Here is a 16662-nt window from a genome sequence, read left to right as displayed (position 1 = left end):
ATAGTGTAACAGTGCTAACAGCAGGGACACTGCATTGAAATAGCGTATCTTCACAACATTGGTTATCTCCTCCCTTCCACTAATAAGAGGATAGCATTGTTTGGGGATAGCAAGAAAGCAGTAAATTAAGAGAGAAGAGCAGTAAGCTACCAGTACTATTGTTTCCCACACTTTAAGGGTTTGAGAACATAATTAGGTAAATTTGCATGTAAGCACTGTCCTAGAAGAGAGCTGTTATTACTCAACATGCTAGTGTCTATACAAAGTTAAGAAGAGAAACATAATATTTTGCAATTGTGAGCTTAATTTTATCCTTGTCTGACTCACACCTGTTTCCTTTTCAAAGGACTAGTGATATCCATAAATTGTTTTCAATGGCACTCATAATAAATTCTCTTCGCATAAACAATGGTTTCCACTCAACATTTAATCTTAGAGTGACATGTTCTTCTCTACTCTGAGACCTCAAAGACTGTGTTCCACTTTTTCTAAGAATTCTGACTTCATTTACTATAACGTGCTTCAGATACTTAACTGTGGGCAGAGATTCTTAAATCAAATACTATACCCTTCTAATTTTACCATTGCTTAAAGCGTTTGATATTATTTTGGAAATAAGATATTCTAAGTAAAATGCTCAATGATACTAATCTTTCTTCATCTACTGTTCTCAAAGTGTGGTCCCCAGACCGGTAGCAAAAGCATCATCTGAAACTTGTTAGCAGTGTACATTCTCAGGCCCTCCAAGCCTTATGTATCAGAAACTCTGGGGAAGAGGTCCAGAAATCTGTGTCGTAACAAGCCTTTCAGTTTCTGATGCATGCTAAAGTTTGAGTACCACTGATCTACTGGAATCTCACCTCACCAAGAGGATGTGGATATGTAAAAATTGGCTACAGTTTACAAGTTAAATAAAAATTTTTCTTCACTAACATAGACGAATCCTGATCCATAAAAGACTCATAAATATAAATCTTAAATCCCACAAACTAAGAGTTAATCTAATTTCTTCTTATGTAATCAGACATTTGCTTCCAGCAGGTTTCAAGATCTTCAACTACTGAGAGGCAATGATATTTTGATAGTCCTCTAGATGTGAGGAATAAACGTGTTGGCTGTATAGTCAGAGTAATGCTAGAGAGTTTGGTCTGATGCTTAGGGGTTTAGGACGACGAATGGATAAAGATGGTGAGGAATCTCATTCCAGTCATGCCCTCCTTTCCTAATTTCCCTTTTTACTGTTTGGTCTTCTTCCCCTTTTCCTTAGGGAGTCGAGTGATTGATAGCCTAATCCAATGACTGTATTACAGCTGCCTCAACTAGGACTCTTTTCCTTATCATTAGCAGTTAGCCTATGGTTAAATTCACAGCTCACTGCTTGGTACAGCCCCTGAGATTTAAGGGTCTGGCCTTTAGAAAATATTTAACATAAAACTGAAATCTTGACACACTGAGAACTCAGTTCTCTGCAAGGCTTCCTTAATTAATCCAATGTACTGTACCATTGTTCTGTATGAGACTGTGACATGGTGAACTGTTTCTGAAGCTTACAGAGATGTGTAGTTCTAAATTAAACAGCCACTGACGTGTACCTACACTGATTTTTTAGTACAGTAGATATGCATGAATCTGTGAATATTTAAATTCAAGCTCAAACAGTGACACAATACTCTCTAGTTTTACTTTCATAATAGAACATTTTTTGATTAATTTCAAGCTTGAAATCATTCTTTATGAAAAAACACACACAGAGGAAAGAAATTTAATAATTCATTACCACTGCTGCAAAGGTAAGTTTTCTTAATATGCTTGTCAGAATTCTTTGGTTTACAAAGTCTATCAAATATTTTCTTAGGAACTGGAACAGATATTAATTTATTTTCCTAATTTTGAACCAAAGGAAAATATATATAATATCCAGGTACCCATGAATTTGTTGGCTCTTAAATACTATTTGGTTCTACCATTTATCTGTAGGACAATAGTTATTTAAAAATACCTAAGGAAAGGATGTAGACCTTGATCTATGCTTTAAACCTTTGCCCTTGCTCCAGTCTGTCGATGAGCTGTAAGCGTCTATGAATATGGCAGCTGAGTCCCAGATGAAAAATTATGCATCTCATAAACTGCTATTCTGCTGAAATGTCAAGCCAAGGCAAGGCTGTACCTCAGATTCAGCACTTGGCATTTTCCTTCTGTCTGCTTTGTTGCCATGAAGCAAACATGAACAGTGAGGATTTGTGTAGGGCAGGTAGCAGGCGAGCTCACTGTCAAAAATCTATTATTAGGGCTCTGATCTCCTGCACAGACCAACGATGGCTAAACAGTGAGATGCTCAGGTTCCAGGAAAGCCAATATAATAAAAGAGGGGATTCTTTGTCAATCTGTACATGAATATATTCAAATGAGCATTATTTAAATGAGAATATTTCTAATGGTGAGCCTCTCTCAACCAAAGTGATAACTTATAATAAAAATTGCAATCTAGCATCTTTATTTGAAATGCTTACTTTTGACTGTTCTGCAAATATAGTACATACATATTTGTATAACAAGGTCTTTAATAGTTTGATCAGTTAAACTTGTAATAAGCTAATCATGTTTTTACATAGGTGAATAACAGGCCAGATTTTTTGCATTACTTTTATACACACAAAAAAAGGAAAAGATAAGTGAGTATAAAAGGAAGGCTCTCCTTTTAATTATTCTTTTGGCATGAATTAACACATTTTATTCATTTAAATTCTATCTTTATCTATCAGGTTACTTTAGATCTTCAATGTTAAAGCCTAAGCTCTTATCGATAAAGATAATTACAATAGATAGCTTAAATTTTATGACAGATAATAGGCGTGTTTTTCTAAAAGCAATTTATGCATCAATAATCATGTGATTGACACATAAAAAATTCAGCACATTAAAAAACTTCCCAATTAAAAAAATACCAACACTGTATTTTATGATGGAATTGTAATGTGTGGTGTAAGAACTTAAAGCAATCCTGCCAAAATCTTCCGTTGCTGGCATGTGTGAAAATAGTTATTTAAAGAAAAATGTAACTAAAACTTCTGAGTTTCTAATCTTTTGTTTTGCCATCTCTCTGATTTTACATAAATGTTCACTAATAAATACAACAAAATAAGTGTATGATTAGAGTGGGTTACACTGGATTTGTGTTTACATAATGCCCAGTAGCAGAGTGTATGCTGCCAAGTTATTGCATTCTAACAATTCACGCCTAAGTAACTATCTTAAAAACACACATAAACTATGCGATGTGAAGTCGATGCCTAAAATTCCTTTCTAAGCTACTATATTGATTCACATTTGTGCAAGTTTTCTAAATTATACACTTTGTACTCACTTCTGACCCTACACTGACGCAGATCTACAAATTACTAGTTAAATTTCTAACTTGTACCTTCTTTTATTAGTATTTCCTATGTTGGTTTTACAATGAACACCTTTAGGAAGCTTCCAACCATACCAAGCCAGTGTCCAGTATCTCACATAGCTAGATTTCAAATCATTCATTATTTACTTGTAGACTCTAAGAACATTCATGGAATATTCCACTATAATTTATTTAGAAATACACAGTCATTTACTGGATTCTGTAATAACCTCTATGAGAGGAGTAACTTTGGGCTGAAATAGAGAGAAAATCTTAAAAGCCATCTTTTATGAATTATTCAGAAATCAATAATAAAGTTTATAAGTCTTAATACTGAACAAAATGTGTTCTCTTGTTGTAATTGTGTAAGTCAATACATAATTAATAACTTCAAACAAGGATTTAAAATTTGAAGTTAAGAACAAGAATTTCCTTTCCTTTGGTGAAAACAGAACAAATTTGGCAAATAAAATAATTTAAAACAGTAAGTTAGTTTTTCAAGCTCATGGGAAGTAAATTGTATTGAGCCTGAAGTGTCTATCATTATCTCAATGTAAGTGTCTTCTGCACTCTTTCCTGTGTGTGTGAATGTGCTTATGTTTGTATGTGCAACACAGAAAATATATGCAGGACAATGAAATTCATTCTCCATTAATAAAAAACATTAAAACACAAGGAACAACAACAAAACCTCAAATGAATTTACCCCATTGAAAATGCATGATTACTTTTCTCCCGAAGTACCTGTAAATGAATAAAGGTTATTCTCAAGAAGTCAGCTGCAAGAAAGACATCTTTAGTTTATACCATGCAGGACTGATTCTTAACCAGCTCTGAAAGAATCTTACCGACAGGGAGGATTTCATGTGAAAATGTCACACCACAGCTGGATAACACCATTTATATAGGTGATAGTAATCACTGATTTGGGGGCTATCTTAAGATGCCCTCATTATTTGGGAATGAAGTCAGAAAAAAGGTCAAAATTTGAAACTATAACCAGACAAAAAAGAACTTAAGCTAGGAAAAATAATGAGTCATGCACTCAAGGATGGAGTTTATAATTGTTACTGAGATTAGGGTTTTTTCCAACCAAGTAAGTCAAAGAATTTCTTCTTCCTTTCCTCTCCCCAAACCCAATAAACTATTCAACTGTGTGATGATACATGAATTAACTGCTGTTTGATACAACAGAAGTTTTCTGGGTGGATTCTAGAAAAAGGAAAGGTCGTAACAACTTAGTATTAGGTCTATACTGTCCAAAGAAAGGTACAGAATTCTTTAGAATCAATGGTTTAGATGGAGTACTTACATGGTGGACAGCTGAATCAGCCATCTTTGTTTGATAAAAAATATTCCTTATGGATACCAAACAAGATTTCCTTTTATACTGTTCTCACTATGAAATCATCTGGTACATAATTCAACTTTTTAATGGAGCAATACTATGACGTATTTCTCCCATAATTGAAATTCAGGTTTATAAATCACTTTATTATGAGTTTGTTTCATATATTTAAGCACCCCCCAAGAGTCTAATCATCTGCAGATGAATTAGAAAAATAGTTTCTAAAATAGCAAAGCTGAGGATAAGACCTTGGAGTGGGGTCCTAATTTGCTCTCTTGATGTAACTTGTAAGCTACAGCAGGTAGAAGTTATCTTTCTACAGTCTTACTGACCTCTTTTATTTAACAAAAGAGACCTCCCTCTGAAACAGTAACTCTCAAAATATTTTGAAGTTAAGTAAGTAAAAAGTGCATTTTACATTATGGCATATATAAGTGTATATTATGTGTATAACTGAAAAAGAAGTTTGGTCAAACAGTGCTTATCCCAACCATGTGCAAAGCATTCTGACAATTCTTATTCTATTTTGTTATTTAAAATGTTGATTACAGTTAACTAAACTTGATTGCATAGTATACTCATGAATTGGGAACCAACCTTTGAAAGACATTGCTCTCAAATCCAGAATACTTATATCTGCAGTAATTCAATTCACATTCCTTAGCTGAGATCCTGTTTTCCCAGGGCAAGTCATTGTCCCTTATTAGCTAATGCATTTTCTCTAGAAGAACATTCCTGAAATGTGCCCATTTTTCTACAGCAGGTATACTACTCCAGGTGCCTCACTATTTCCGTATTTAAACAAAACATAATCTTCATTTCAAAGAGCAGAAATCTTATTCTGAGAAAAAATAACAACAATTGAATAAACAGCTAAAGAATATACTGAAAGGGGAAAATATCCTTCACTGGCAATGAAAAGTATGTGTTGTGTTCAGGTGGCTATCCAAAATTAAACTCTATTTAGTTTTCACTTTTCACAAATCTGTGATTCATGCAGTGCCTCTGAAAGAAGACATTGCCATACTCTGAGAGAACATTTGAGCAGATATTAGCACTGTGCTGTGATAAATTTTTTAAAAATCTTTTAAGAATATCTAGCTTATTTTGTGTAATTTTCAGTATTAAAGCAGCATTTGAAGTCTTGACAACCATATTTGATAAAACTCTTGAAAATTTGAAACCATTGTTATTTAACACAATTTTGCTAGGCTAAGTTTTGCGATAACTCATACTGAAGGTACTCTGTTATAGGACTTGCTCTGTCCTAAAATATATTATCATTGCCTATTTAAACTGCTTTTCAGATTCTATTACCTTTAAACTTAAGCAAGCATTGCTTTAAAGGAGGGAAACTATATTAATTCTGTCAATGTGGAGAAAGGCTATTTTCAAAACAGATTGTTTAATGTGAAGAAACTTAATATAGAACCTATTAGAAATGAGGTACAAGTCCTTTAAAATGTTAGGGATTTTTTGTTGTTTAAAATGAAAGTTCCACCCAGGCTTAGCTAAGCTTATAGCCCAAGTGAATATTTATATATGGATTTATAAATCTTAGAAATAGAGTTTTATGGAAATGCTAACAGACCCTGAGGTACGGCTGAACTTGTTTTCAGGTACTGCTATAATTTCCAGTGTGTGTATGCTTAAAGACTGCAACACAAAAGACTTTTTCTAATGCTATAATTTTGTAGTTTTATTAGACTGAGTTATAGTATGGAAGAATATTCAGAAATTGCAGCTTAAATGAGAAAACGTGAATGGTGTTACTTATATAAAATACTACTGCAATAGTTCTTTTATTAATTTTTAATGTTCAGCAGCCTCTGCGACCTCCTTTATTCTCTTGCTGTCAACATGGCAGGCTGGAAAAATTGAAATGGGCTGACAGAAAACATAGTGCATGTTACAGCCCAACTCTGGAGTCTCTTGACTCTCTTTCTGTGGCACTTGCTAGCGCGGTCCACGTTATTCTGCATTACAATAATATTTAAGGCCCTGTTTGATAGCTCCTGATAAAAGCGAGTTGTGTCTGGAGCCTGAGCAGGTGCTCCTCGTCAGCCTTCTTCTTTCTGACATTGTGGGAATGGCATTCAATTAAAAGCAGAATATGACCATTTTTGTTCTTCATGGCTCACAGGCATACTTCATACTCTCAAAACAGAATACCTCAGCATGGATAGAGCTTTATTTGTGTCTGTCCAGCCTCTTCCAAAAGCACATTTTGGTCTGATTCAGCAATGCTTTTCTTGAACAGTGGGGCACTGTTATGTTATGTATATTTACCACTTTCTCTATCACCAAGGAGACTAATCCCCATACCAGTACAGTCAAGAACCTTACAGCATTGTCTTTGCAAGCCCAAGTTCGTGTTGTCACAGTCACAGAATGCACAGGGCAAAGATACTGAATAGGACCTTGAGATTAAAACCTCTCTTTCTTTTTCAATTTCAAGCGTATGATGATGAGAAAGAGTGTGCAAAGGTATGAGGTCTGCAAATGTCTTGTCAGCTGATGCTTAATTCAGTGTGTTAATGGCTTGTTTGGGACAGTTGTGAAAGCAAGATTTTTGAAGATGGTAGATGTCTAAATTCCAGGAAGAACGAAAACTAGTCCAGACTATGAAAAGGATATTGTAATGAGGGTGCTTATATTTTTCTCTCAGAGGGCCCTCATATTAACCCTTACTAATAAGTGGCAAAAGAACTGAGAGACAACGAGAAATTCTCAGGAAAGCATGGACCACAAGAGAATAGAATTTGTGCAAGACTTTATCTTGATATTCTCTCATCCTGTGCTGTCACTTGAGCTTTCACATTCAATCTGTTCTGTCATAACTATTAGGAATATTGATCAGCTATGAGTTATAAGAATTTGGGATCATAAAGGACACAAAACTCTTGCAACATGACCTCCTGATTTTTCAACAACCTCCAAGAAAGCACAATGCAAGAAGTGGGCAACACCTACCAGACACTCCTCCATATGTAGTTCGCTTTGCAATCCCCACTGCTGGCCAAGGTGTGCCATCAGATTTTAATCCCATCAGACCTGAGACAGTGTTGGTGGCTGTAACGCCATCGGCACCACCTGTGAAAGACACATCAACATTTTCATGCAGCTCTATGAGACATGATCGTTAAAACCCATTCAAATCCTCACAGTCCAGAAAAATGCAATCTACTTTATCTTGAGAACATGCTTTCTCCTCAAAGTTCTTCACTAATTTAACTCCTACATTTATGTTTAAAATTTTAAACACTAAAAAAGTTTTAATGACCACAACTTTATTTTCTCAATTATTACACAGACTTGTTGTTACCAAATGTTTTGTACTTAGTGTCATTTTCCAGGTAATTTACAATGTCTTTGCAAGTCAGGGTGCAGTTTTCCTGGGATGGAACACAAGCATGCATGATTTATCTATTCAACAAATATTTATTGGGCATGTGTTTAAGGAAGTCAGCTAGGCCCTATAAAATATAAAGAGAAATCATGAGAAATTTCACATTGTGGAAACTGAAATTTCTTTTTTTTTCTATTTTACTTCATTAAAGGTTAATATATTGAATTGTTACCGTATGAGGTCATTTATTTTGGGCAGGATTGCTGTGACTGTGCTTTTGTTCTTATAATGTGTGAAATAAGTGTTTATTAGGAAAAACTATAAACGATCTTGTGTTTCCAGATCAAAGTTCATGGTCAATTTGCTAGCGTGAGACCAGGTGTAAATCTCCTGTGTTTCTGGGATCGAGTGCTCAATTGGAAACTTTTAAAATTGAGACAAAAAAATATACACGTTTGTAGGAAAAGGCATACTTGAGTATGGCTACATAATGTGAGTGAATATTTATAATAGTGGGCAACTGATTCAAGTCAAGTTCTTACCTTCCTTTGCAGCTCTTGCGATGCTCACAATATCAGTGACATTTGGGGTCAGCTTGGCAAAAAATGGAATCTGAACAGCTTGCCTAACCCAGCGGCAGATGTTACGCACCAGCTCTGGATCCTGTTCAAATAGGTCGGTTAAATATAGAACATAATTAAAGAAGTGTGATCAAAATGTGTACTGGAACAACAGCAAAGCTGGAGACGTGCAAGACAAATCCAACTTGACAATGAGCTACATGATATATTTCTCAAATTCCTCCTCAGTATTACACCTAGACTCATTAGGGAACTAAGGTTAACACACTTCAAGTGAACTGCAAAATCATCACATAAAGGTTAAATTCCTCAAGAGAGCCTTTAGAAAATAAAATTTCGAAGAACAAAATGGAAGACAGTGTTTCCCGCTTTCAGTTAAATATTATCAGGAATGAAACACAAACTTTTGATAGTAAATACAGGAAACATTACAAAATTTCTAGTGATCTCATTGGTTTAAGCAAAATAAAAAATATTTAAACTGCCGGCTCTCAAGTGAATGATATTAAATCGAAAGCTTGTTGTTTTCATTATTAGACTTAGTTTTGATGTGTATTCAAAATAAAATCTATCCATGACTTCATCATCAATCTACATGTGATATATAGCATTTGCAAATATGGAATAATTCAGCCTTGTATTATAATGAGCTGATCAGTAACTTTAATTTACTTTTGTAAATGTTATCAAGATCTGTGCAGCATTTTCAGCACTCACGTACTTGAAAGAATTGATCAAAATGACAAAATGAAATGAAATATCAAATGCTTATTTTAAAAAGCAAGAAACAGACATTTCCCTGTGCCTATTTTCTGTGATTTTCCAAGCCTTTATTTTCTCATGGGGCAAGTATCATTTAGAGGGCAAACACCTATCCTTTCCATTGAATAACTTAGCTACAGTACAGTAATGTTCTTTGATTTCAACACATACAATAGTCCTTTTTTTCATTACTTTTAGTGCGAAATTTATTCTGACAGGTACTGATAATGTGCTTTGATAAATTACCTTAAAGTATGCAATAGCAATTCATTATTGAACTGGGTAATATTATCTTAGCAAGTTAAAATGTTTTGAATAAAAGAAAACCCAGACAAATACAGTCATATATTTAAACTATGAAACAGTAGGCAAGCATATCATTTGTAATTAATATTTTTATATGTAAGAAAGTTGCTCTTTGCATTTTAACCTTTCGAATTCCTTTAAGATGAGATTTGTAATGCTGTAACCTTTAGAGAGAACCTTTTCACTTAGGTTTAATGTGTCTTGATCCATCATCCTGTATTACTCAAAAGTTATGCATTTTGTGCTAAGATACTGCAATGAGGTAATTTCTGTTGATTGTTATCGTCTCTATTAAGCAAAACTTAATACTTTTGAAAAGAAGTCTTTGGCTTGGCTTGTCCTCTTTTTAGAACAGTAATTTCTTCATTAAACATAAATATTAAAAAAGTACTGTATGGAATGCTCTACAGGGCATACTATGCATTATGAATAGTAAAATGTGGAGACTTAGCTATACAAATTCTAACTCATGAAAATGGAGATCTGCCCCTGCCCATGCAACGCTCATGAAATATTTATAACCACTGCATTGGTATTATGAAGGCAGTTGCATCTTTGTGACTTTCATTTCTAAGTTATGAATTTCCATGGGACTTAGCCTAGAAATGACAGTAACTCTAGATGATATGAATTGCATGTCCTTTGTGGAAGCTCTCTTTAAGGTAGAATTTGACAATAATTTAAAGATCACTTGAATGACATAATACATGGAACGTATCCTGGTAAGAATTACTGAAACAAATTTGAAATATTATTTAGTTCCAATAGAGTAAACACTAATAATCTGACATAGGCTTCTAAGCGGCTATCAATACTATTGACCCCCATGCCATAATAATTTACTTTGAACATTTGTCAGACTTTTTTTCTGATTTTCACTAGGTGACTGCTTTAAATGACTGCCTCTTACACCATTGTTTAACAATTTGGAATTTGTTCAAAGTTTTTCAAATTCTTAGAAATATATGGGGTTTTTGGTTAGCAATGTGTACTTGAATCATCTGTCTCTATTTTGAGATAGCATAATTTGACCCTCCCATAGTTCCACGAGTAAAGCTGACGGTGTTCACATATATTTTTCTCATCTTCATACTTAGCCAAGCCAGCTGCTGACTAATCATCATAGTCAAGTGTAAGTACAGTTTGGTTACCTGAAAATTTTAAAAACAACTTCTAACTAAAATTATCATAAAAATTAATGACTGTTCTGTAAATTCCAATGTTTTGTTTGACAGGTATAATAGAGAATATTCTAATACAACCAGAAAGGTGGTGAGGTCAATAACATCATGAAATGAATCTATATGCTTTGGGGAATTAAAGAATAGACTGTAACTATTTACATTTTCCTGGTTTCTTCACAATTTTGATATGAATGTTCAAAATCTAAAAGCAATTAATAGTGTTTCTACATCTTGACCTTCTCATTTTCTAGTGATAGCATCAGATGGCTTTGCCTTTTGTAACAAGACAGTTTTTAGAATCTTATTGAAATAAATAAGTTTTAGACAATTTCCAATTCTTCAGGATCAGAAATATACAAAAGTACTCCTATCTCTCAGAGAAGTCGAGAGTTTACCATTACCGACACATACAAAAAGAAGAAGTAGCAGAAGGAGAAGGAGAAGAAAAAATTATTGAGCGCTCCATTTCTGGGCACTAAAAAATATCTGTTGTGTCAATGAATGAGGAATGAGTGAAAATTTGGCAACTTGGCATATTTTCAGATTATTTCCTTATATATCCATCAAAATATAAACCATGTCTAGATTTAAGAAAAACCCAGATATATTTTATGATAATATCTAAAAGCATGAAATGTAGGAAGACTATTTTACAAATCAGTGGTAATTCTGTGAAAAAGTGATAGATAATTAAACAAAATAGAATAGCTTAACAAAATTTTTAAAAATGTCTCATACACAAAAACGTCTACCTAGATCACAAAAGCTTTATTGGTGCTTTCTAAAGGCATTAATAATGCTTCTCCCTGAACATGATTTGCAATTTCTGTCACAGTAGTTGCTTGTCTCTCTCTCTCTCTTTGCGTGTGTGTGTGTGTGTGTGCGCATGTTCTTTAATACCTGTTAGCTCTTTTGTTATTCAGTGTGATCCCCAAAGAAAGCTCTGAAGCAACAAAATGATTTCCTGTGATGGAGGTGCATGGCGTTATAAGCAGAAAGACACTTGAAGCCCCTAAGAGAATGAGTGGTAGATCTAGGGAGTAAATGGGGGTCTTGAGGATACTACGTAAAGTGAAGGTACCAGACCAGACTTGTGAAGTGCTGAGAAGAGTTTTGATAAAAGCAAGCTAGAGGCAAATTTGGCCTATTTGAAAATTTTGATGAGGTACAGCCCAGTGTCTGCCTGCAACTAATCTTATCAGGAATAGATTCCTATGAAAATCAAACAACGGTGACAACACAACTAGAAAATGTAATGCTAAGGAATGCAGATTACTTGCTGCAGTAATGTCCATTATGCAGAACTGGTTGTTTTTAAAGCTTAATTTCTAATCTGGGCCACAAGATAATAATTTTTAATTCTAGTAACTACTCTGTATTTAGTAACACATTAAGGGAGTTCTATCAATGACCCATCCTGCTGCTTTTGAGACCCTGAAGATGACCCCTTCATTGTAGAGCAGGCATTTCCACCAATTACTTAGGGCATCAAATCTCACTGGTTTCATGTCCTCTGCAAAGGAATAAGCACTACAGAATGAGACTGAGAATTTCCTGATAAGCTAAATTACAAGTGAAATTTTGACTTGAAGAAACATTTCTCTCCCATTTACCTAGTAATTTTCACTCTGTACAATTCTTTTCAAAATGACTTTCTTAGAAGGTGGCATTTCAATGAATCCACTGAAAATTTTACCAGTTATAAAATGTTTTCACTAAGCAACTCTTAAGTCTTAATTCATATGACATGCCAAGAGGTGGCTAGAATTTTCATTACATCCATGTTTCTGATGGAAAGAACCGGGGCCCAGAAGATCAATCTCAGTACCAATTTCACCTTCTTAATTTTCTTTCACATTATCATGTCCTAAACCATCATCTTCTTTAGCAAAATTGCTCCCTAAAGTGAAATTCAGCCATCAGTTGTAAACTAGAACTATAAAAGGCTTCTACTTCACTTATTCCTGTAAGACTAGAAGTAGCTGCAAAATAATGAGCAAAAGGGATGTATTATCCATCTGCGTCATTAAAACAGGACAGGCAGTCAACTATTCCAAGTACAATTATAATATTAGTGAATGCAAAGATTATGTGTTGAAATGGAGATGTTTTATTAACTTTTTTTTTTTAGCATGTGTCCTTCTTGCATCTGTTTTCCTGACTTAAGTATTCTAATAGTGGTCCAACCACTTTGGAAATTAGTTGTGCAGTTTCTGAAAAAGGTAAACATGGACTTACTAATCAACCCAGAAATTGAACTCTTAATTATATATACAAGTGAGATGAAAACATATTTCTATATTAAAACTTGCACATGAATACTCATAGAAACTTTTTCAAAATAGGTCCAAATTTGACATAACACCAATATTCATCAATATGTGAGTGAATAAACAAAATTGTTGCATATCCACACACTGAAATATGATTCAGCAAAAAAAGAAACTAATGAATCATGCCACAACCTGGAATAAAACAAAATGATGCTGAGTTACAGAAGTATACATTATATGCATACATTTATTGAAATTCTATAAGAGGAAAAACTATGAGTATGGAAAGCAGAGCAGTGGTTGTTGAGACTGAGGATTAGGCATGGAGGAGGAATTAAGTGGAAATAAGTGTAAGAAAATTGTTGAGAGTAATGGAAATGCTCCATTTTCTTTAAAGGAAAACTATTGATATATTTGAAGATACTAAAATTAAAATGTTAATATATTTAAAAACATTGTGAAAAGACAAGGCACAAAGTGGGACAAGATTCTGCAGCACAACTCATAAAGGAGTAGTATCCAAAATATATAAAGAACCACCTGCAAATTAATGAGACAAATGGGCAAAACTTTAATATACTTCATTCAACATAACATACTTCATTGGATTTCATTCACGATGAAATCCAAATGGCCAAAAAATACATGAAATGTGATCAGCCTCATGAACACCTTTCATATTTTTTTCATATAAGGACAATGCTCATTTAAACCACAATGTGATGCCATTATATATCTACCAGATTGAGGGGTTGGAGGAAAGTCAATACATCCCGGGGAGAATGTAAATCAGTACAAGAATCTTTGGGAAACAGTTTGGTATGATCTAGGTTCCACTCTTATGTGTATGTCCTTTTAAAGACGCAAACTCCAGAATACATGTTCAAAATATCCATAGTAGCACTCTTTGAAATAGCCCCAAAGTGGAAAAAATCCAAATTGTCCATCAAGAGTAAGATGAAAAATAAATGGTAATACATTCATACAATGGAATAAACACACTAGAGCTACATACAATGATAAGGATGAATCTCATAATGCTTAGCAGAAGAAACCAGTCTCAAAAGTATACAATATAATTTGATTCATATAAACTCCTTAAACAGAAAGTAAATATGGTCTTTAGAGACATATACACAGGGGATAAAACTACAAAGAAAAGCAAAGCAAAGAGTAGGGATGGTGTTAAAGTGGACAGAGAGGGTTGTGTTAGGGAGGGAGATATAGGGAGCTTTTGAGGTGTTGGAGATGTTCTATTTCTTGGCCCGGTGGTCATATGGTGTGCATATTATGATTTGTTAAAAAATATATATGTATGTGTGTAGGTATCTGTTTTACATGCACACATATATGTCTCATGTATATTGTCTATATTCCACAATAAGAAAATATACGATTGACCAGCAAATATGAGAAGACATTCAATCTCGCTAGTAATTAGAAAAATAAAAGAATAAACATGATTACCTATTGTGATTTGCTGAAAATGTAAAGACTGAGAATATCCCTCTTTGCTGAGGTTGCAAAGAAACAGGCGTTCTCACAGGCTCTCAATAGGAAAGTAAATTAATAATTCCTTTTTGAAGAACAATGTGGCAATACGTATAAAAATGTAAAGCTCATCTTATAAGTTTTAAATTCCAGTTCCAAATATCTATCCTAATGAAATTCACATGCACGTAAGATATGTGTACAAAGATGTCTGCCGTTCACTACAGCATTGTTTGCAGTAGTGAAAAAAAGAATAAATGTCAATAAGGGAAGATTTGTGAAAAGTATTATAATCCATACAATGAAATACTATGCAGCCATTAAAAATAAATCTTCATAAACTGACATGGAAAGATATCCAAAACACATTAAGTGAACAAAAGCAAGATACAGAATAACACATACATAGTATAATCTTGTTTTAAAAATATAAATATGTACATATATTTATATAGAGGTATGAAAAACAGACTACACATTTATGCTGTAACCTGTTAGCAGTGATTACCTCTGAAATGCTCATATTTTGAATGTGGTATAATCGGGTATAGACATTTGCCAAAACACATCAAACTCTACACTTAAGTGTGTTCACGCTAATGCACGTAAATTATTTCTAATATAGATACATTTCATCTATTATTCTAAAAAGAATTCTAAAGGCACTCAAATATAAATAGAAAAATGAAAGAAAGTGGCATTGTAGGTAATGTGGGTTCTACCCTTTTGGCAAATATTTATTGACCATGAGCCACACTACAATTTTTCCATGCTGAATACTAAGATGGATGAAACTAGAGTCTGCAAGGAAATGCAAACCAGGAACACAATAAAATGGACATTTGATATTAGGTGTCACAAAAGACATCCTGAAAGTGTTCTATCATTTTGGATTATTTCAGAGCGTGTAGCACAGAACCTGACACAAAGTAGGCATTCAACAATATTGTTGAATTGATAGAGCCTACACCACAAAAATTGACACTGACTTTCTTATTTCTACGTACTTGGAGGCAAACTGAGAGTATAGTATACTGGGTCGAGGATAACTTAATAGACCACTGTTTTAGTTAATGTATTGGATAATACAGATTTAGAGACGTGTAATATGCTATTCCTGTTCTTTAAAAACATAAACCAAAATACTTTATAATCTAGGGGAGACAAATGCATACAACAAACACATAATGTGATTATAAAATGTTGTAGGTGTATACGCCTGGAATGTGTACATGTGTACGCGTGTGTGTGTTTGGCCACTTCCTTGTGCCTTAAGTAGAAGATGACATAGATCTGCTTGTGTGTCCTCTCCTCCCCAGGCACATAGCCTTCTCCATTCTGTTTCTCATTTCAAGTTTTTTATTTCTTTCTCTCTACCTGGAATGCCCTTCATTTTTTATCCCTTGAATAACACCCCTCAAAGCAGCCCTCCATGACAAATCCTTCCATCCCACTTCAGCGCAGGATGGCTTAGTAAATGACTGCCTCTTTAGTGCTCCTTTAATATTTCTTTATTACTGCATTTATCACAGTGTTTTATAGTCATCTTCTCTGTTTAGTAATCAGTTTCTTTCTACTAGGCTATTTAAAGTCTTTTAGGGAATGTATTTTACTCTTTTATCTTAGCAAAGAGTCTGGTACATGAAAGACAATAAACACCATGTTGAATGAAAGAATAAAGAAATTAAGAAATTCGGGCACGGTGGCTCACGCCTGTAATCCCAGCACTTTGGGAGGCTGAGGTGGGTGGATCATGAGGTCAAGAGATTGAGACCATCCTGGCCAACATGGTGAAATCCTGTCTCTATTAAAAAATATAAAAATTAGCTGGGCGTTGTGGTGGGCGCCTGTAGTCCCATCTACTCGGGAGGCTGACGTGGGAGAATTGCTTGAACCCGGGATGTGGAGCTTGCAGTGAGCTGAGATCATGCCATTGCACTCCAGCCTGGGTGACAGAGTGAGACACCATCTCAA

The 16662-nt window shown here is 34.3% G+C and overlaps 1 protein-coding gene across 1 annotated transcript in view; it reads right to left on the bottom strand.

Annotated features, from left to right (window-relative positions):
- Nucleotides 1-16662, bottom strand: part of DPYD (dihydropyrimidine dehydrogenase) — an 875642-nt gene that overhangs the window by 223526 nt on the left and 635454 nt on the right. The window contains 2 exon segments of the mRNA XM_017850609.1: nt 7716-7835; nt 8634-8754. Coding sequence (XP_017706098.1) covers nt 7716-7835; nt 8634-8754 — 241 coding nt within the window.

This window comes from Rhinopithecus bieti, unplaced genomic scaffold (assembly GCF_001698545.2).
Source record: "Rhinopithecus bieti isolate Rb0 unplaced genomic scaffold, ASM169854v2 scaffold_1887, whole genome shotgun sequence".
NCBI classification, from domain to species: domain Eukaryota; kingdom Metazoa; phylum Chordata; class Mammalia; order Primates; family Cercopithecidae; genus Rhinopithecus; species Rhinopithecus bieti.
Note: the sequence above shows the minus strand (reverse complement) of the source record. Positions and strands in the feature narration are given on the sequence as shown.